Genomic DNA, 23,564 nt, shown 5'->3' on the forward strand with positions numbered 1-23,564 from the left:
ACTTAACTTGATTCAAAATTTTCAATCATTAATGCAAACTGCATTCATATTTAAAGGGTAAAAAGTCAAAATGTAACTTTTCCATGGAGAGAGACATTTTAAAAAGTCGTTTACCTAGAGTAAATTGGCTATTTGAAAATTGCCCAGCCCTTGTGCAAATAAAATGTAGTCATAGGGCTGAACAATGCACACATCTTGCCTGCATTTACAGTTGGCGATCTTGGGGGGTATGTTTAGGTTGGGGGAGGGAAATAACATGGCTACATGACATTTTCAACTGTTTGCATGGTATTTCCAAAGGAAATTGTATCTATGGAATCTCTGTGAATTCTTTTCCCTGGGACAGATTCTCAAAAGCAAATTGTGCTCATGCTTTCCCTTTGAAAACAGGTGCAAAGCCTGCAGGAAAAACACCCATGGGCTTTGTAGTAATGCGAGCAGATATGATGTCGCATCAATATCTGATTTAGGTCTTAATGGGATATATTTTGAGTACACCTACTCTTCAGCCTGTATAAATCCAGCTGATAGTCAACCAGGTATCCACGTACTTTGTCTGAATATCAGTTTATTATACAGTTAAAAGTATCTAATGGTGTAAAGTGAGCATGTCTGTTATGCTCATATATGTTTAAAACTTTAATATATGTGCATAGTTCTCTCCTCTGACCATATTTTATTTATTTATTTATTTGTACAATTTTTATATACCGTTGCACAGAAACAAGTTCTATCTCTATGGTTTACAAAATACATCTGAAAATCAAGGTAGTCAGAAAGAATAAAAGTACATCATAAAATAATCAAAAAATAAATTACATGCATTTAATAGGAAACTAATAAATAAAGACTAAAAATAACATTAAAATGAGATAAAAGCAGAATAAAAGATAAAAAATATAAAAACCTGGCTGTTATCTTAACTGACCCTCTCAAATGCCTGTTTAAAAAGCTATGTTTTTAGATCTTTCCTGACTCTCTTTAGGTTATGTTGTAGCCGTAACTCTTGTGGCAATTTATTCCAGAGAGTTGGACCTGCAATTGATATGGCACGATCTCTGACTTCGTTCAGATGTGCGGATCCTACTGTAGTTATTGACAGGAGGGCTTTTTTAGCTGACCTAAGGTCTTGCTGAGGGATGTGTAGCTTTATATTACACCCTCCAGAATGTCTTTTTCCTGCTACAAAAAAGAACGCACATTGCAAAGCTAAACACACCAGCCACAAATCCATTTAGGAAGATTCAGCCATTCAACCCACAAAAACCCTGTGTTTCAAACAGCTGCGCTTGATGGCATATATGCGAGTATATGGCACGTGTAGGTTTCCCAAATTATTTTATAACCTGCACGTATCATATAGCCACATATTTTAAAATACACATATCTTGATCCTGCAACATACAAGCTAATTAACAGGTGCACAGTAATGTAAGTTGGCAAATTTATGTGTGACTTTTAAAATACAAAAAAGAAAAGGAAAAAAAAGAAAAGAAAAGAAAATTGTCACAAGGCTGTGCTCAAAAATTTTATCTTAGTTCAATGAGCACTGCCAAACCTTCATTGTGGACGTACACCGTCTCAACTTGCTTCCGGAGTTGCAGGAAACAGCAACCGCATTGACGTACGGTAAGCACTTAAATGGAGGAATTAGACCAATCAAAACCAGGCAATGGCAGTCAATCAAGAAACAAAAAAGAAGAAAAAGGAAGGCGGCGTCAGTGACGTCATTAATTGATCAGCTGTAGATCGCAACTCAAAGGAACACATTCAGTTCTTGTTCACCGTTCAACCCTTTGGGTTGTAATGTATCGAGGAGGTTGATCCATTTCTGCTCGGCTTGCATTAATTTTCTGTTAAGATCCCCTCCACGCCAGTGAGGCAATATTTGCTGTATGACACAGACCCTTAGATCTTCAAATGTGTGGCCTTTTGTTAAACAATGAGGAACTAAAGGAGCACTTATCCGTTTAGTATTTATACTAGAACGATGTTCAATCATTCTCACTCTCAGTTGTCTCATGGTTTTACCCACGTATACCATTTGACATGGGCAAATGATAATATAAATGACACCCATAGATGTACATGTGGTGTTCTGTCGTAGCATAATAGTTAATGGGGGATTTTGTAATGTTAATTGTGTGTTATCCATCATGATGTTACATACAGAGCATTTACCACAAGGTTGATGTCTTCCTTGACCATTGTTGAATTGTAATGGCGAAGAATCTGAATGTACCAGTTGATCCCTCAAACTGGGTCCTTTGGTATAAGTGAACCTCGGGCGATCACCAAATTCACTATGGTTCTGAAGAATATGCCAATTTTGAAAAATTGTCTGTTTGACCATCGATGCCATTGGAGTGAAAGGAATCACACATGTCAGAATATTTTCCACATTGTGATCTGGTTGTGGTGGCAAAAAAATCCATTCTCTGTTTACATTTTTTGCTCTTTTAAAAGCCCTTCTAATACATCATGATGGATAACACACAATTAACATTACAAAATCCCCCATTAACTATTATGCTACGACAGAACACCACATGTACATCTATGGGTGTCATTTATATTATCATTTGCCCATGTCAAATGGTATACGTGGGTAAAACCATGAGACAACTGAGAGTGAGAATGATTGAACATCGTTCTAGTATAAATACTAAACGGATAAGTGCTCCTTTAGTTCCTCATTGTTTAACAAAAGGGCACACATTTGAAGATCTAAGGGTCTGTGTCATACAGCAAATATTGCCTCACTGGCGTGGAGGGGATCTTAACAGAAAATTAATGCAAGCCGAGCAGAAATGGATCAACCTCCTCAATACATTACAACCCAAAGGGTTGAACGGTGAACAAGAACTGAATGTGTTCCTTTGAGTTGCGATCTACAGCTGATCAATTAATGACGTCACTGACGCCGCCTTCCTTTTTCTTCTTTTTTGTTTCTTGATTGACTGCCATTGCCTGGTTTTGATTGGTCTAATTCCTCCATTTAAGTGCTTACCGTACATCAATGTGGTTGCTGTTTCCTGCAACTCCGGAAGCAAGTTGAGACGGTGTACGTCCACAATGAAGGTTTGGCAGTGCTCATTGAACTAAGATAAAATTTTTGAGCACAGCCTTGTGACAATTTTCTTTTCTTTTCTTTTTTTTCCTTTTCTTTTTTGTGATTTAATTGAATGGAAAATAATTAGCTCTTTTTGGAATACTTTGACTTTTAAAATAGCAATTTGTGCATGTAAATGTTAATGTTGGCCCCATCTCAGAACGCCCTTAGACCACCCCTTTTTTACATGCATATATGTGTATGCGAAAGCAAAAATATGTGTGTGTATGTTTGAGATTTATAAAATTGCTTGTATGCAAGTTGATACTACTTGCATGCATATATGCAAATTTTAATGCACATATGTCTTTGAAAACTCACCCAATAGTTCCTAAGTAAGCCTTTTACAATTGACCCCAATGTGGCCAAATTCACAAAGAATTATTATTATTATTATTTTTTTTTTTTTTTGCCAAATCTAATAAGATTCAAAGGAACAAAGGTATTCAGGAGGGTCCACAGGCACTGTTGAAACCCTCTGATACATAAGAATGGCTAGTTTAATATTGAATGGGGGCAGGCTCAGAAATGTCTGTTGTATGCTCTCTATATATTGTATGTACTTTTTCATAATATTGAATTGTAAACCACCTTCAGTACCAATGACAGGCGGTTAATCAAATAAATGAACTCTACCAAACCAATGATTCTCTACTAATTCCCCAGGGAATAGTTCTCTAGTCACTGAATTGGTTCTGGACTGGTGACGGTTGAACTTTACAGACTGTAATACCTTTTATTGGGGCAACATAAGAAGTATCCAAAGATAATGTGCTAAGTGACCTTTCAAGCTCACATAGACATCTGAAGAAGGGACCTATGTGGTTTCAAAAGTTCAGGCACATCATATTTGGATGTTACAGCTGTGCAATAGCTCTTCACAGACAGGCTAACCCAGCCCACTCTCCACCCCTAACTCCTCCTATTTTCAGAATTTGCATCACACCATACAATATGGTGCTATCACATGCAAAAACACCTTATCGCATTTTGATAAATGACCCCCTTAGTTACTGGGTTTATAAACTTAAAGTTACATAAATAGTCATTAGGTAGAAAGACGAGCATGGAGCCACTGAGCTCAACATTCTGAGTGCACATTTCTCTCTATATGGTCATCCAGGAAAGCATGCTGTGTACCAGTAGATAGTTAATTCTGCAACATTGGAAAAAAAAATTCCTTCCTAATCTTAAATAGGATGCTTAGCTCAGAGCTGATGGATTAGCAGAATTCCCTTGCAAGTAGCCATATCATAACCACCAATACATTTTTCCTCTAAACATCTGTCCCATTTACTTTTTGAACTGAATTTAATGTTGTGGTCAACAACTATTGCACAGTGAAATGTTCGTAATATTATAGCTTCTTGAGTAGCAAATCCCATCCTTTACAAGTGATAAAATCTATCACCCATTAATCTTACAGGATGGGATGCTCTTGTTTTGTTTGCAGCTTCTTTGGTAAAAAAGATTGTCTGCAAGATCCTTGTGGGGGTCTTTGCTCTAGCTGTATGGCGTAATAAGATATAAATTAAATCATCTTTTTAATAATACAAATAGTCTCAGAGCAGGGAACCTTTCAGGATGTGTAAGCCCGCAGCGCCCCTTTATTACCTTAGCAGCACTTTTTTTTGAATATCCTTTAAGATAGATGTCCAGCACTGAGCTGCATACTCAAAATGTGGAGAAAAATCCAAGGCAGGCTCAAAAAGTTTGATTTTCCCAGTTTGTTCAGAAAAACTGATTTTGCAGACGTTCCTTTATCTCTAGTTCCAATATAAGACCAGAGATCAAGGGGAACATTTGCAAGAGAATTAGAAACAGATGAAGAGGGTAAAATTAACTTTCAAATCACTTGATTTTGCTACTGAGAATAAAGCTACAAGCTTCAGCATGCTTTAGGAAGAAGCTTGTCCCCAGTGAAGGAATATTCACTGGGTACCTCCGCTCATAACCCATTCAGCTCCTTTTCAGCTAATAGAGCTCCAGAAGTTAATGCATGAACAATTTCTACATATTGTTGCTTCCCCTGAAGGATTGCCTATGCATCCACTCTTTGCACTGAAGGATTCCTTTAAGGTTCATTAGGTACTCACAGAATAGAAGATAACGGGTTCCATTTTGCAGAACAATGACCTTCATTATATGTATATGTTGGATATATCCTGCAGGATTTGGCATATATCCAGAAAAGAGGGAATAATATAGAAAACACTGTGTATTGTATAGGCATTATTATGTATAATAACCTTAAACCAACAATGTTACTCTTGTCATATGTAAGAAATTAATAGGGGTGTGCACTTGTTTTTAAACAAAATGAAAAACATGATAAAACACTTATATTCCACTTCATTTAAAAAATGAAACAAAAAAAAGCATGAAATTCATTTTTGGTAGACTTTTATTAGAGAAAAATCCCTGCGATTCCCAATCACTCCTGCCCCACCAGCTCCTGTTCAAAAATGGCACCAGTGCCATTTTTATGCGAGATCCCACAGAGCAGGATTGCACCTTTCTTCATTGGAGATATGTGTGGAAAGGGTAAGTGCACTCCAGGGAAGTGGTGGGCCTGTTTCTTTTTATCTTTTCTTTGGTTTCTTTTTTTTTTTTTTAATGTAATATTTATTTCTATTCAGCAAACGAACTTAAGCAAAATTAATATTAAACGAAATGAAAACCAAATTCAAGAAAAAAGATACCAAAATGAAAAAAATGAAACTAAACTAAATTATTTTCACCACCCATTCCTAGACATTAAATACCTTCCATTATGACCCAGTGTGTGGTTAATCAGCTTACCTTCTCTTGATAGTCAACATAGCTCCAAGCAGAATGATAACAAACATCAGAAGTCCTGCAATCACGCCAGCCATTTTTACAGTGTTGTCAACCTGCTTCTCTGGCTCTATTGAATTGGAATTCTGGGTGGAAGCTCCTTAAATGAAGAAGAGGGAAAGCAAATAGAAAGAAAACTTGTAGAAGAGTTCACTTTTGAACATGTCAGAAAAAGTAGTAGGAAGCAAAGCTTGCAGGTACTTTTATCATGGGATACTTGCATAAGTGAATTTTCAAATGAAAAAAAATACACCTGCAGTTTTCTTGAAACTGTTTACCAGGTCCATGGGTTTAAAATTACTCACATTCTCACTTAGGTGGGATACTGAAAATTGCTCTTAAAAGCTGCCTTATAAACCTTCCAAACGAGACTGGAAGAAAACCGATTGTTAAATGTCAGGATCTGATTAATTTTTTTTTTTTTTAATAAGCTATTCAGCTACCCTTTTTAGACTCTCTCCCTCATTACCCCATTTTAATTCATTTTTACTTTGCTTCACACCATTAACTAATGAAGCTGTCATCATTATTACCACTAATAGTGACCAAGTCCCTGGTGACAGCTGCTTCACTCCTGAGATGAGTTTTGATATTTGAAAAGCATTGAAAACAATGTATTGCATTGACAAACATTTTTTGTTAAATATTAGCTGAGAACAATGGCTGTTAACAAATGCTCTATTTCTTTAAAAAATATGCACAGTCCTTTCTTTGGGAAAGCTCGCTAGCTCTGATTTGCCAATATTCAACAGAGTGGAATCTATGGCATCATAATAAACAACTTGCTCCTCCACATTTAATAAAAAGTTTCTTTAGTAAAGGTATTTTGCATCATTACCCTAATATTGGAGATGTGTAGAAAATATGGTTAAACCAAAAGCAGGTGATTTTCTGCTTTTGAAGCTGAAACACTAAATTACGAATTTCTTTGACAAAATAGATTCTAGTTCGAAAAAGTTTGCAAAACGCCACACTCAAAATTGCTGTAGAAAACATTTATGTATGCCAGTTTATTGAAATTGCTCACTACTGAGATGCTGCGATACAAATTCATGCAAATCAGCTGATTAGTGGGATATTTGGTGAGAAAAGGTATATGAAACAGGCTTTGCGGAAAATGGTGTCAATAGGGCAAGATCTAGTAGGCATCACTTCTGCTTCCAGAAGATCTCCCTCACCAACGGGGTAAGCTTGGGTGGGAGGAACTAAGAGGGATAAGGGGCCGATTATCAGTGTAAATCATTTAGATGGGACACGAGGGTGATGCTTAAGGGACAGAGCTTTACAAGCCCTGAGGTGTTTAACTCTTTTCGCCCACAAGGGGATCTGGGATCAGGACGGAGGAGCACTAGCACCACCAGGGAGTTCTTAATACAGAGGTTGACGTGGGAGTGGTTGGTCACATGACCCCTTTAAAACATGGCAGCCCACTGATGGGGCTGTTAGCAACAGAAATGTTTTATGTGGAAGTGAGCTGCAGATACAAATGAACTCATTAGCATTCATAGCAAACATTTGGAAAGTGGCCACCATCCCATAGAAAATACCCTGGGTTAGTACATTAGTATGTTACCCCTAGATTCATCATTCTGCTATATTTATAGCTATATTTATCTGCTATATTTATAGCAGAATGATGAGGTGTAAAAAAAAAAAAAAAAGGGATGGGGTGATAGTGGGCAATCGGCCGCATTGTGGCAGTGCGGTTTTGCCTACCACAATGTGACCATGCCGCATACTATCGTCCCCATAGCACCATGGGAAAAGGCATAGTTATTTCCTGCGGTGCTGCCAGCAATAATGTGAAAAACATTATCGCCTGCAGCGTGCCGGGAGATAATTCTGCCCAAACCCCACCCACAAGCCTCCCCTTCCCCTAATTAGACTAATACTGCTGCGATGCATCCAGTACCGCACACGATACCGGCACATCACAGAATAAAGAATGACCCTGTTAGTTTGAACTGAGCAGGCTTTCCATGTGGAACATGAGAAAGGAGGGAAATAGTAATAGAATTAGAGTAGTAATGGGTTAATAGAGCAGATGATGTGAACATTTCCTTGAAGAGCCAGGACTGGGATTGATAACTCCAAATGGGAGGCAGAAGAGAAGAATACGTTGAAGTTGAGGTGTGATCATAGTGACAAAGATGAGATATACTCAAGCAGAGTGTTAATGACTAGATGAGAGGAAGAACTTGTTGAAGTTTGAGAGCAGAGGAAATGACAAAAGAGAATATGGCCAGGGAAATAAAAAACACAGAGAATGGGCAATGGACTCAATGTTTAGAATGGTTTGCACTGGAGAATAAGCTTTGTGAGGGTTAGCATTCAGAAAAATAGTAGAGCCCTAGGAATCAAAGCACATAACCTAACCTGGGGTAACCAGAAGGCTTTGTTGACAAGTCAGGCTGATGTGATGCTATTGCCTTCTGGTCGAATGAACGTGGATCACTCTATGCAGATGAGTTGCAACCTTCCTGGTCCCTTTCCCGCTGGTTGAGGAAGCACAGCCTGGCATGCTCAGGTGTCCACAGCCAAGACAGCTGGGAGATGCAGATGTATATTATAAGAATATCTTTGTACTAAGCTATAAATTTGAACTTCCTTAGCTACTAAAAGAAACTAATTAAGGTTCTTGGCTGTCAAAAATGTTAATCTTTACTGGATATGGGCCTAGTTGAGGACAAAAAGCATTTAAAATTGATGGCATACAGTAGCTCGCAGCAGTCAGTCCTTAGTATATATTGGTTTATAAAATCAGTATTACATAAAGTACTTTATCTTAATTAAGATGTAGTCAGCCTTTGCAATGAAGTATAGGTAAAATTAATTTCTCATAGACAGAAATATAAAAACATAGAAGCATGATTGCAGAAAAAAAACCACATAGCCTTTCTAGTCTGCCTAGTCACATCAACTAATTCAATTTTATAATCCCTCAAAGATCCTTTGTTTTTCTCCCCATGCTTTATTGAATTTAGATACTGTGCTTGTCTCCACTACCTCGATGGGAGGCTGTTCCAGGCATCTGTAAAGAAGATGAGTTTTAACAGATCTTTTAGTCCTACTGGAATATCTCCCTCCTTTCCTCTATCGTATATATATGTTTAAGTTTGACCCTGTATGCACTAGAGCGAAGACCACTGATCATTTTAGTAGTCACCCTCTGGACTGACTCCAACTGGTTTATATCCTTTTGAGGATGCTGTCTACACTACAGAACTGAATACAGTATTCTAAATGAGGTCTCACCAGGAACCTATACAAGGGCAATATCATCTCCTTTTGTTCTGCTGGCCATTTCTCTTCCTATGCAGCCAAGCATCTTTCTGGCTTTTACCATCACTTTATCCGTTTGGCCACCTTAACATCACCCCCAGAGCCTGCTCCTCTTTCGTGTTTAGAAGAATTTGTCCCCCTATACCTCTGTCTTGGATGGTTGCAGTACAAATGCATAAATTAATTTTTTTAGCATTAAATCTTAGCTGCCAGACCCTAGACCAGGGGTCAGGAACCTATGGCTCGGGAGCTAGATATGGCTCTTTTGATGGCTGCATCTGGCTTGCAGACAAATCTTTAATAAAAAAGTAAAAATCTAACAAAATCCCCCGCCCTCCTGATGCCCCCCAAGACCTGCCAAAAGTCCCTGGTGGTCCAGCGGGGGTCCAGGAGCAGTCCGGGAGTGATCTCCTGGACTTGGCCTGTCGGCTGCCAGTAGTCAAAATGGTGCCAACGGCCCTTTGCCCTCACTATGTCACTGGGGTCGACCAATGGCGGCGGTAGCCCCAGTGACATAGTGAGGGCAAAGGGCCATCGGCGCCATTTTGACTACTGGTAGCCGACAGCCCAAGTCCAGGAGATCGCTCCCGGACCTCCGCTGGACCACCAGGGACTTTTGGCAGGTCTTGGAGGGGTCAGGAAGGTGGGGGTTGTAGTAAATTAATTTTGGAGGTGTTGGGGGGCGTCAGGAGGGTGGGGGATTTTGTTAGATTTTTACTTTTTTATTAAAGATTTGTCTGCGAGCCCTGGACCCCCACTGGATCACCAGGGACTTTTGGCAGGTCTTGGGGGAGGGGTTAGGAGGATGGGGGGTTGTAGTAAATTAATTTGGCAGGTCTTGGGGGCATCAGGAAAGTAGGGGGTTGTAGTAAATTAATTTGGTAGGTCTTGGGGGAGTCAGGAGGGTGGGGGGTTGTAGTTAGTATGGCTCTCACGGAATTACATTTTAAAATATGTGGCGTTCATGGCTCTCTCAGCCAAAAAGATTCCCGACCCCTGCCCTAGACCATTCCTCAAGCTTCACTACATCCCTCCTCATGTTTTCCACATCTTCTTGGATGTCTACCCAGATTTCAGATTTTTCCTGATAATCCTTTCACAATGTTGCTCACAAATATGTTGAAAATATCTTCATTTTCCGCTGTCTCCGGTTTTTGCCTGACTGTAGGATTTATTTGTGCAAAATTACCACCTGCACAAATTTAGCAGGATGTTGCCAGAATGGGCCTTTTAAATTTAGCTGGCTAGAATGATATTCAGCGCCAGCAGGGTAAATTTAGCCAGCTAGAATTATGAGAACCTGCAGCCACTACTTTAGCTGGCCAGTTGCAGCTGAAAACCCTAATAAAGTGAAATAGGCAAAGTTACTTGCCTAGCTATGCCACTCAGCAACGTTTTGATATATGTTGAACCCCTATCTGCAATCTAACTACTTTGGTCTGCAGTCTTATCTAAGCCTGTCCATGGGACACCCACATGGGAATGGTGGACATCCGATTTGTTTACTGCTTTAACAAAGGAAAAGTTATTCCACTGAGATATAAATCAAATGCCATTATTATTGTCATTATCGTATGTATACGGCATCTTTTTTTTTTTTTTGTAAAACAAGCTTTGTATCATGCTTCACGTTTACATATTTCTAAGAAAGGGATAAATTACTTTCAAGGATGTAACTTTCAAATGGGCGCGTGGGCACACATCTACGCGCATGTTATAAAATAGCTTAGGCATGCGTATATGTGCACCTAATTTTAAGCTTGTGTACACCCAGCAGAGAAAGTTGGGTTTGAGCCACGTAAGTGAGGAAATTTTCTGACAGGCGCATGTCCAAGCCATGACCAGTTTCACCAGTTCATCCACCAGTTCGCCCAGTCTAAAGCTAGGTCCTCCAAATCTCCCTGGTTCTTTAGCCTGCACTCCCCCCAGAAGTCTCAAGCACTTCCTAGATGCCTGTAAATGTTATTTTTCTGACTTCTCCCTCATCCTTAGCAGAAGTACAGTTACGCAGCACTGGACCTGGACGCACCTCCAGGTGCATAGCTACTCGGGCACACATTTCTTGGCCACGCCCCAAGATGTCCATGCCCTGCCCACTCCCAACCCACCCCATGTCTCTTTTTTGGCCAATGTGAGATCTGCGCATAGGCACTTGTGCACACTTCCAGCCACCTTATAAAATCTGGTGGTCACGCGGAAGGGCTAGATGCATGTCCATCTCCTGATTTTGGCGCACGTCTGGCTTTTAAAGTTCATTGCTCCTGAAGAGTAAACTTAAGCAGATCAAATTTTACAGCCCACAATGCTTAACTCTCCAAAAACCTGAACCCTTTGGAGCCTGAAATTAGGGCTTTGCAGCTTGCAAAATAAAATGCATTAGAACAAAACCTGCTGTGGAATTTCAGAAGAACTGCTACAACAATCCTGTCACTTAAAGCTAGCACTGTCTCAACCAAATATGATGGTAGGAAACATGCTCTGGAGATGCAACACTGGAGTTTGAAGGAAGACAAGAGGCAAACGAGCAATCTAAGGCCCTCATTTTCTAAAGTATCGCAGGCCTGCGATACTTTGGAAGATGAGGGGCGGGGGGCCGAAACGGGGGGCGGGCCTGCGCTAGCCGGCAGCGATCGCACCGTTGTGGTGCGATCGCTGCCAGTTTTGCACCCAATAGCGCCACCATAGGAGGTGTAGCTATTGGGAGCGAAATAGGCAGTGAAAAGGCACTTACCTTTTCGCTGTCCGCGGCGTCGGCGCAGAGTCGGCCCCGGTGATGCCCCGACTACTCCTCTTCCAGGGCTGACTCCGCCCCCATCCTGGTATCGCACGCATAAGGGACTTTTTGCATGTGAAAGGTCCCTTATCGTGTGCAAGTGGCTTGGAAAAGGAGGCCCTAAGTGGACTTCGTGGGAATTTGGGGTAAAGATTAATGTTACTAAACTTTTGCAACAATAATGAGAGAGGCAACAATAGTCATCGATGTTTGCTGGTTTCAGACCAGTCCAAAATGCTTTATTTTGTCACCATTTCAACAAGAAAACATTTTATTTCAGATGATAGGATCAACACCCCCAAGATAAAATGTTAATTTTTATTCCATGATGAAGGCATCACAGGTAACAATATTATTTAACAAATGGCATTAAACAAGATTTTCTCATCCCTACTATCTGTCCATTTAGCATATTGCCAGGAAATATATTTTTCATTGGATCCATCTACTTTATTGAAGGAAACTGTAAATCTATACCATCTTATAATATTTCTAGGTAACCTTAGTTGTAAGGAGATGAAAAGCATAATGTGTTAGCAACAGCCTGAGGCATGGTATGCCACTGCAAGATAAGTATGAAAAATTGCCTTCAGCATTGTTTGATAAATTATCAAAATTCTATTTCATCTATGTTGCACCTGTCTGTAAGGGTGGACTTATGGTCCTGATCACCTGAGTCTTTATGTTCCTGTTGTATCAGGTGATATTGAAAAAGGACTACAAGTATTTTCTCTGGTGATCAAAAGCTAATTATCTAAAGACAAGCACAGTACATATTGCTGTACAATTTGAAATAGTTCAGGGGGACGCAATAAATGACGGACTATCCAGATTTCAATAAAGCTTTAGACACTAACATAGAAGAATGGTAGGAAAACTAGCAAGACTAGGTGACAATGTTGCTGAGTAAAAAGACTGAAGAATGGCAATGTGAATCGTTTTTGAACGATTAAAATTATCGTCAGATAATTTTAAAATCGTCCAAAATCGTTAGAGTGCACGATACAATACAAATGCCCATGATTTATCGTCAGGGGCATTTGTATTGTATCGTTAAATAGGGCACACCAAAAAAAGCCCCTAAACCCACCCTGACCCATTAAATCGACCCGACCCATCGCTATTTTTTTTTTACGGAGGCCTGCGCCGCAAAAAAAAAAAACATCTGACCCTTTAAATCGACCCCCCCCCCCTCCCGACCCGAACCATCGCTATTTTTTTTTATGGAGGCCCGCGCCGCAAAAAAAAACAAAAACCCATCTGACCCTTTAAATCGACCCCCCCTCCCGACCCCCCCAAAACCTTTTAAAGTTACCTGGTGGTCCAGGGGGTCCTCGGGGAGAGAGCCAGGGGGTCCTCGTGGAGAGGAGAGATTCAGGGGGGCCTCGGGGAAAGATTTCCCAGGCATCAGCTGTTCTAAAAAAAAAAAAAAATGGCGCCGATGCCCCTTTGCCCTTACCATGTGACAGGGTATCCGTGCCATTAGCCGGCCCCTGTCACATGGTAGGAGCACTGGATGTCCGGCGCCATCTTTACTCATCAGCCCATATTATACTATGGGCTGATGGCCGGTGCCATGTTTAAAGATGGCGCCGGCCATCTTTACTCATCAGCCCATATTATACTATGGGCTGATGAGTAAAGATGGCCGGCGCCATCTTTAAAGATGGCGCCGGCCATCCAGTGCTCCTACCATGTGACAGGAGCCGACCAATGGCACGGATATCCTGTCACATGGTAAGGGCAAAGGGGCATCGGCACCTTTTTTTTTTTTTTTTTTAGAACAGGTGATGCCTGGGAAATCTTTCCCCGAAGTCCCCCTGGATCTCTCCTCTCCCCAAGGCCCCCCTGGATCTCTCCCCGAGGTCTCCCGAGGCCCCCCTGGACCACCAGGTAACTTTAAAAGGTTTTGGGGGGGGTCGATTTAAAGGGTCAGATGGGTTTTTTTTTTTTTTTTGCGGCGCGGGCCTCCGTAAAAAAAAAATAGCGATGGGTCGGGTCGGGAGGGGGGGGGTCGATTTAAGGGGTCGGATGGGTTTTTTTGGTTTTTTTGCGGCGCGGGCCTCCGTAAAAAAATAATTAGCGATGGGTCGGGTCGATTTAAGGGGTCGGATGGTTTTTTTTGTTTTTTTTGTGGCGCGGGCCTCCGTAAAAAAATAATTAGCGATGGGTCGGGTCGGGAGGGGGGGGGGGGTCGATTTAAAGGGTCGGATGTGTTTTTTGTTTTTTTTTGCGGTGCGGGCCTCCTAAAAAAATGTGAATTGGAATCGGAAACGATTCCAATTCACATATCTTAACGATCAGATTCGAGCCCCCCCGCAGTTGAATCTGATCGTTAAGACGATCTGGCACACGATTCACATCTCTAATCAATATGGTCTACTCCTAGGGGAATTCTGTGCAAAAAAATTTAAAATTCTGCACACAAAAACTTAAAATTCTGCAAATTTCTGCAAACTTTATATTGGACAAAATAACACAATTTACATGACAGTCTTTAAGTAATTACATTTTAAATTAATACAGAAAAAAGTTATTACTTAAAGATGCAGAATTTTAAATATTTTGAGCAGAATTTCCCTAGAAATTCACTGTAAGAGTGTCCCTTCCACTCACTCTCCCTACTCCCCTGGCCACTTTGCCCTCTCAGGCCCCAACTCCTCCACCTGCCAGTACCTCTCCCCTCCACCTCTATGCTCAACCCCTTCCACTCTATTGCCAATCCCAGAGTTTGACCTTGCTCTCAGTACTGCCCTTCACACAGGCTCCCTCTGCCCCTCCCTCTCTCACACACATGCTCCCTCTCTCTAGTACACATACACACATCCTCATACAGGCTCTCTAACTCTCTCGCACACACACACACAAACACACACACACACATCCCCTCACACAGGGCCCTCTCTCTTGCATACACACCCACACAAGCTTCCTTTCTCTTTCACACATACATCCTCACACAGGCTAGCTATGTCTCTCTCTCTCATGCACCTCTTCACACAGGCTCTGTCTCACATTTATTTATTTAAAACTTTTCTATACTGACATTCATGAAGCATATCACATCGGTTAACATGGAACAGGGGTAATATAACTTAGAAAGGAAAGTAAGTTACATAGAACAGGGGGATAAGAAACTTGGTTGAGGGGAAGAAGGATAGCAGGTTGGAGGAACAGTAGGTGAGAGGTAACATATTATAGTGAGGTAACAATAACGATTGATAACATTGTAAAGTGAATTGTATTTGATTATCATATAACAGTTGATATAGAAAATAATGTACTGTAGTCCTAACTTAGGGATCCGGGCGGGAAGGAGGGGATTCAGTTGGGGTGAATTGAGGGATTAGAATCTGGAAATGCTTGTTTGAACAGCCAGGTTTTTAGGTTTTTTTTGAAGGTCAGGGGACAGTATTCCTGGTGTAAATCTGGAGGCATGGAGTTCCAAAGTGAAGGTCCTGCTAAAGAAAAGGCACGTTCTTTTCGTGGAAATGTGGTGAATGAGTTTGGGAGAGGGGACCTTTTGTAAGCGGACCTGACACAATCCATTCACACAGGCTAGCACCCTCACATATACACAATCCCTTTTTCATACACACAAGCTCCCAATCTCTCACACATACACACTCCTTCACAATCTCCTCATATAGGCTCCCTCTCTCTGAAACCCACACTCAAGCATCCCCCCACTCCCCGTCTTACATCCCATGCTCTCTCTCACACCCTCCTGCTCTCTCTCACCCTCCCCTCCCCCACACCACTCCCCTCATATAGGCTCCCTCTCTGAAACCCACACTCAAGCATCCCCCCACTCCCCCTCTTACCTCCCATGCTCTCTCTCTCACACCCTCCTGTTTTCTCTCATGCTCCCCTCATATAGGTTCCCTCTCTGAAACGCACAATCAAGCATCCCCCCACCCCCCTCTTACCAACCATGCTCTCTCTCACCTTCCCCTCCCCCACATTCCTCCCCTCTCTCACATACACACATTCTCACTCACCGGCAACCACCCACCCACCTTATCTCCCAAGCTCTCTCTCACCCTCCACTCCCCTCTCTCACACACACATTCTCTCTCTCCGGCATGCCGCAAACGGAGCGCGTCCCGTGTGTGCCGTGGGACGCGCTCTGTTCGCAGTGAAGATAAAGGCAAGCATGCCGTTTGCGGTGAAAAGGGAAGGCCCCCGTGTGCCACGGGACGCACTTCGTTTGCAGCGAAGATGAAGGCCCGGGTGCGCCGTTCGTGGCACACAGGGGCCTTCCCTTTTCTCTGCGAACGGCACGCCGGGCCTTCATCTTCACCGCGAATGGAGCGCGTCCCGTGGCCACGAGGGAAGTGCTCCATTCGCGGCATGCCAGGGTCTCCTCTGCTATTTTTTGCGCAGAATTTGGCAATTCTGCGCAGGGGGGAATTCTGTGCAATTTCTGTGCTCCACAGTAGCGCAGAATTCCCCCAGGACTAGGTCTACTCTGGTGAAGGGAAAGTCCTCAGTGGGGTGCCAGAAAGATTAGTGCTAAGTCCAGTCCTCTTCAATGCCCTTGTTGTAATAAGCAACAATGGAGAAGGTTTAGAAGGGAAAGTATATCTATTTGTAGATTATTTGAAAAATTTGCAGCACAGCACATCTATCAGAGTGGGTAAAAAAGATGAATAATGATTTGACACTAACACTGATGATCATGATGTTTTATTGACTTGCTTAAGTGAGATTAGGGTTGCTAGGACTATTTTGCTTTGGTTCAAGTGATATCTTTCCGATCACTCACAAGTGGTTCGATATAATTAACTGACTTCTGATTGGTTTCCACTATCCACATGAGTATCATAAGGATCTTCACTCTCTGCCACTTTATTCAATTTATATCTTAACCCAATTTGTAGACTACAGTCAGACTAGGCCTGCAATTTTGAATAAGAACATAAGAACATAAGAAATTGCCATGCTGGGTCAGACTAAGGGTCCATCAAGCCCAGCATCCTGTTTCCAACAGAGGCCAAACCAGGTCACAAGAACCTGGCAATTACCCAACACCAAGAAGATCCCATGCTATTGATGCAATTAATAGCAGTGGCTAATCCCTAAGTACACTTGATTAATAGCCGTTAATGGACTACTCCTCCAAAAACTTATCCAAACCTTTTTTGAACCAGCTACACTAACTGCACTAACCACATCCTCTGGCAACAAATTCCAGAGCTTAATTGTGCGTTGAGAGAAAAATAATTTTCTCCAATTCGTCTTAAATGTGCTACTTGCTAACTTCATGGAATGCCCCCTAGTCCTTCTATTATCCGAAAGTGTAAATAACTGATTCACATCTACTCGTTCAAGAGCTCTCATGATCTTAAAGACCTCTATCATATCCCCCCTCAGCTGTCTCTTCTCCAAGCTGAACAGCCCTAACCTCTTCAGTCTTTCTTCTTAGGGGAGCTGTTCCATCCTCTTTATCATTTTGGTCGCCCTTCTCTGTACCTTCTCCATCGCAACTATATCCTCTCTGAGAGTAATTGCTAATTTTGTAAGAGTCCGAGAGAAAGATGAGAAGGCTTGAAACGGCCCTACTGGCGGAGGCCAGCACTCTAACAGACTTCAGGCATGCTTGAATAGATATGTAAGGCAGTGATGGGAAAAGGGTTGGGAGAAAGGCATTGGTTCTGGTGGTGGTGATGGCAGGGAGCTGGTGTTGGTTTGTGTAAGAGAATTTGCATGCACATCTGCTCAGAGCGGTAGGAATCCAGCAGAATAAGCTCAACTGGGCAGGCTGCATGTTGTGGTCCCGGGCCGTGCCCCGGGACCTTTACTTACTTCTGCCCCGGTCTGGGCCACTGGTGCCTTGTCCGGGCCTGTTCTGGCCTCTGATGTGGCGCTCCCTCCTCGAGGGAGACACCAGCGTTCTGCCGCGGCTGGCCCCGCCCCCTACACGCATGCGCCGGAGCTCCTCATTTAAAGGGACCAGCGCGGGAAACTCCAGCGCCACCCTCAAGCTGACGTCAGATGCTGCAGGGATATTTAAACCCTGCAGCCACATTCCTATCTCGCCTTGCAACGATGTTCGCTCTTAGGAATTGCTAGTTGCTGTCCCCGGACTCCTAGCTATCTTGGCTTTGGACTTCTGACTTCTGGCTTTTGACCCTGCTTTGTCCATCGACTCCGACTTCAGCTTCCGCCCCTGACTTCTGATCCTGCTTCGTACATTGACTCCGACTTCAGCTTCTTCGTGGTCTACAGGTATCCAGTACTTGCTTGCCTAGAGGATTCTCCTAAGTCCCAGCGGCTCGGGCTCTCACGGGCTCCTCCCGGAGGAGCTGCGGGCTTCCGAGGTTGAAGACTCTTCTGGCCTCCTGGGCCCAGCCGCTCCCATCGACCATCTCTTCGGCCGCTTCCTTGATCCTTGGTCGCATAGGGTCACACCTAAGTCCAAGTGGCCTGGGTCCCTACGGGCCCCTCCTGGGGGGACCTCGGGCTTCCAGTGGTGAAGCCTTCTTCGGGACACCTCTTCAGCGCCACCTTCCGGCTGCGGCACCTACTGTGGGTCCCCACAATACAACACCTGCAGTCTCAGCTGGCCCAAGGGTCTACAAACCTAACAGTTTGCAAGGCCATGGACCGGCGGATCTCTCAAGCCTGAAAGCCATTCCAGGTATTGCACAAAGGTTGCAACAGCAGCAAACCTGCATCAAATCCCTGATGACGACTGTGCAGAGGTTAGTTGACTGAATCGACGGAACCACCGCACCCAGCCCTCTGGTACCAGTAGCCGGAGCCGACGCCGTACCAACCATGCCCATACAATTACCAGCACCATCGCGGTACTCTGAGGATGTGAAGCTGTGCAGAGGTTTCCTTAATCAATGTTTTATTCAGTTCAACCTACTGCCAGCTCAGTTTCCCACAGATCGGATCAAGACCAGCTACATCATTTCGTTATTGGATGGGAAACCACTGGCATTGGCCTCTTTGCTAAGGGAGCGACAGGACTCCCACCTAGCCAGTCTGGTACAATTTGTTTCCACTTTCTGACGGATCTTCAATGAGCCCTCCCGTGGACCTACAGTCACATCCGAATTACTTCAGCTACGCCAGGGTAACCGGCCCTTGCTGAGTACGCTGTAGAGTTTCAGACCCTTGCAGCCAAGTTGAACTGGGGAAGCGATAGCCTGCATGGCATATTTCTGGAGGGTCTCTCCCCAAGACTTCAGGACAAATTGGCGGCTAGGGATCTCCCGGACAACTTGAATGATCTTATCGATCTGGCAGGTCACGTAGACCGCCGTATCCAACACCGGTTCCGGGAGAGGAAGCCCGGCTGATGGAGAGGAAGCCCGGCTGATGGAGATTAATTTTCAAAAGAATTATGTGCTTAAAACCGGGCTTTACGTATGTAAATGCATTTACATAAGAACATAAGAAATTGCCATGCTGGGTCAGACCAAGGGTCCATCAAGCCCAGCATCCTGTTTCCAACAGAAGCCAAACCAGGCCACAAGAACCTGGCAATTACCCAACACCAAGAAGATCCCATGCTATTGATGCAATTAATAGGGATGTGAATCGTTTTTGACGATTTAAAATATCGTCCGATATATTTTAAATCGTCAAAAATCGTTAGGGCCACGATACAATACCAATTCCCCCGATTTATCGTTAAAAAATCGTAAATCGGGGGAAGAGGGAGGGCAGGAAAACCGGCACACTAAAACCCCCTAAAACCCACCCCCGACCCTTTAAATTAAATCCCCCACCCTCCCGAACCCCCCCCAAATGCTTTAAATTACCTGGGGATCCAGCGGTGGTCCAGAACGGCGGCGGTCCGGAACGGCCCCCTCAATTGAATCCTGTTGTCTTCAGCCGGCGCCATTTTGCAAAATGGCCGCCGCAAAATGGCGGCGGCCATAGACAAAAATGATTCGATGCAGGAGGTCGTTCCGGACCCCCGCTGGACTTTTGGCAAGTCTTGTGGGGGTCAGGAGGCCCCCCCAAGCTGGCCAAAAGTTTCTGGGAGTCCAGCGGGGTTCAGGAAGCGATTTCTTGCCGCGAATCGTTTTCCGTACGGAAAATGGCGCCGGCAGGAGATCGACTGCAGGAGGTCGTTCAGCGGGGGTTCCGGACCGCCGCTGAACGACCTCCTGCAGTCGATCTCCTGCCATTTTGCAAAATGGCGCCGGCTGAAGACAACAGGATTCAATTGAGGGGGCCGTTCCGGACCGCCGCCGTTCTGGACTACCGCTGGATCCCCAGGTAATTTAAAGCATTTGGGGGGGGGGGGTTCGGGAGGGTGGGGGATTTAATTTAAAGGGTCGGGGTGGGTTTTAGGGGGTTTTAGTGTGTCGGCTCACGATATTAACGATTTTCACGATAGTTTACACACCCAAACGGCAACAATACGATTCCCTCCCCCTCCCAGCCGAAATCGATCGTTAAGACGATCGAGGACACGATTCACATCTCTAGCAATTAATAGCAGTAGCTATTCCCTAAGGGGCGGATTTTAAAAGGCCCGCGCGCCTATTTTGCATAGGCCGCTGGCGCGCGTAAGTCCCGGGGCTTTCGAAAAGGGGAGGGAGGGGGCGTGTCCGGGGCGTTCCCAAAACGACGTGGCGTTTCGGAGGCGTGCCCCGGCATTTCGGGGGCGGGCCTGGGGGGCGTGGCGCCGGCCCGGGGGCGTGCTCGAGGCCTCCGGACCAGCCCCTGGGACCGGAGGACAGAGCGGGGCTGCCAGCCGACACACGCAAAGTTAAGAGGGGGATTTAGATAGGGCCGGGGGGGTGGGTTAGGTAGGGGAAGGGAGGGGAAGGTGGGGGGAGGGCGAAGGAAAGTTCCCTCCGAGGCCGCACCGAAATCGGAGCGGCCTCGGAGGGAACAGGCAGCTCGCGCTGGGCTCGGCGCGCGCAGGTTGCACAAATGTGCACCCCCTTGCGCACGCCAACCCCGGATTTTATAAGATACGCGCGGCTATGCGCGTATCTTATAAAATCCAGCGTACTTTTGTTCGCGCCTGGTGCGCGAACAAAAGTACGCGCTCGCGTATTTTTTAAAAATCTGCCCCTAAGTAAACTTGATTAATAGCTGTTAATGGACTATTCCTCCCAAAACGTATCTAAACCTTTTTTGAACCCAGCTACACTAACTGCACTAACCACATCCTCTGGCAACAAATTCCAGAGCTTAATTGTGCGTTGAGTGAAAAAGAATTTTCTCCGATTTGTCTTAAATATGCTACTTGCTAACTTCGTGGAATGCCCCCTAGTCCTCCTATTATCCAAAAGTGGGCTTTTAAAAATTACTAGCATATATGCTATTAAATTGCCAGTAGGTTTTATGCATATACATGTATTTTAAGTAGGTAAATGGACTTTTGAAAATTGCTATTTTCGTATATCATTTTGAAAAGTATCCCAATGATATTCAATTTTTCTTTCCCATTACATCAGGTATAAAAACTTCTTTAGGTATAATGATGATTTATCTTCAAACTATTAAGACATGGCTTACTAACAATAGACTGGCTTTAAACATTGAGAAGACTGAGATTATTAGACTCAAAGATCCACTGACTTAGGAATGCTTTGGAATCTTAAACTGTTTTTGCTGCCATATCATTTTAATAGACTCCTCCAGGCCTTGGTCTTGACAGGAATAGATTAATGCAACTCAGTTTATCTAGGCTTTCCTTCATCTACATAGTGAGTGCTACAGATATTCAGAACTGGGCAGCATGTGTCCTTACTGGATCATGCTGGTTCGATCACATTACACCCATTTGTTTTTCACTAAATTGGCAACCCATTAAGTGGAGAATTACTTTCAAAATATTTCCCTTAATTCACAGAGCTATGAATAATCATGCTCCCCAGTAAATAAGTGTACCATTAAAGATCTACAGGCCAGAAAGGAGTCTGAGATCTACAAGGCAGTGCCTTTTTGATATTCCTTCGGTTTGGGCAGCGAGGCTTACAGAATGCAGGAAGCACATGTTTGCCCTATGTTATGGAATCGTCTTCCAGACACGCTGCATAGAAAGACCTGTTTCAAAAGATTTAAATGGAACTTGAAAATTTAGGTGTAGATCTTAAAAGGTACGTGCGTGCATCCATGTGCACACGGTTCCCGGCACATACACATGGATGCGCGGATTTTATAACATGTTATGTGAGCATGTGAGCATGTGGGCATGTTATAAAATGTTATGTGAGCATGTGAGTATGAGAGCATGTTATAAGATTCATGGGCCGTGCGCACATGTGTGCCGGATTTTTTAAAAACGTGCGCATGTGCGGGCAGCATGCAAAGGGAGGGGGATTTTAGTAGATTATGTGCGGCAACGAAATCGGGCCTTTCCCCATTCCCTACCCCCTACCTAAACCCCTCCCCTCTTCCCCTCTACTCCTTAACCCATCCTAGAAACTTACATTTTTTTGTTTCACTACTTGCTGCTTTCCTGGACCAGAAGTAGTTTGCGCATGCTGTCCGACTGCCAGCGAGCACTTTCCTGGGACTGCGGCCACTGTCCCAGACAGCCTCTGTCCTGCCCCACCCATGCCCCCACCGACCCACCCCCTTTTCAGGGACTAGCAATTGTGCATGTATCATCACTTATGCGCATGGCTGGGCCCTTTTGAAAATGTGTGTGGTGCGCCACATGTGTAAGTGACTATATTTGCACGCGTGGTCGATTTAAAATTTGGCCATTAGTTGTTTGGCCTAACATTTCCCTAATACAAGTGAAGATATATGAGGAAACTGCTGTTATTGGTTAAAAGAGGTACACTAATAATTTTGCTGTTTATTTTTGTTTAATATGGAGTATGTATCTATGTATATATATATATATATATATTTGTTCTAATTCTGATTTTATGTATATTTTCTTTGCAAGTTGCTTACAATTTTGGCTAATGTGGCACAGAAGGTTTTAGTAAATAAATAAATGGTCAAATGTATGCAATTACATTTTAGTCCAAAAAATGCAAAATCATGCATTTGGGAATGTAGAAATCCAAGCATCAAATGCCATGCATGAGGGGAGGAACTAGAAGTCACCAAATTAAAGGGATACCTGTGGGTGATCATTTCCAATTACCTCAAGGGTGACAAAGCAGCTGGGAAAGCTGCATAAAGGACCTGATTCATTCAGCACTTTTTTGCCCCCCACCCTCCAAAGACACAGAATGGGGAAATTGAACCCAGAGAGAGATATCACTAGGAAAAAAGAGGGCGGCAATATTACTCATCTACAGGCCTTTGATGAGACCCTTCCATGTTATTGCATTCAATTCTGGAGAGAACATCTACAAAAGAACATTGACAAGATAGAAGCAATTCAAAAGGCCACCAAACTAGTGCATGGCTTGCACTATAAACCATGCAAAGAGAGACCGAAGGAATTAAAGATATACACCACAGAAAAAAAGAAAGGAGAAACATGGAACAAATATTCAAATAGCTAAGCAGGCTTCAATAAAGAATGAGAAGCTCAAGGACAAGGGGACATCAAAGCAAGGAAGCGGAAGGGAGAGAAGCCCAAAAGGAAGGTGAGAAAATACCTTTCTCACTGAG

General features: G+C 43.5%; 1 protein-coding gene across 6 annotated transcripts in view; it reads right to left on the reverse strand.

The window, feature by feature from the left end:
- Positions 1-23,564, reverse strand: part of PTPRT (protein tyrosine phosphatase receptor type T) — a 1,509,925-nt gene that overhangs the window by 173,328 nt on the left and 1,313,033 nt on the right. For all 6 annotated transcript variants that reach the window (XM_029612345.1, XM_029612346.1, XM_029612344.1 and 3 more), the window contains exon 14: positions 5,915-6,050. In XM_029612345.1, the coding sequence (XP_029468205.1) occupies positions 5,915-6,050 (136 nt within the window). The remainder of the gene's footprint in view (positions 1-5,914; positions 6,051-23,564) is intronic.

This window comes from Rhinatrema bivittatum, chromosome 8, assembly GCF_901001135.1.
Source record: "Rhinatrema bivittatum chromosome 8, aRhiBiv1.1, whole genome shotgun sequence".
Classification (NCBI taxonomy): domain Eukaryota; kingdom Metazoa; phylum Chordata; class Amphibia; order Gymnophiona; family Rhinatrematidae; genus Rhinatrema; species Rhinatrema bivittatum.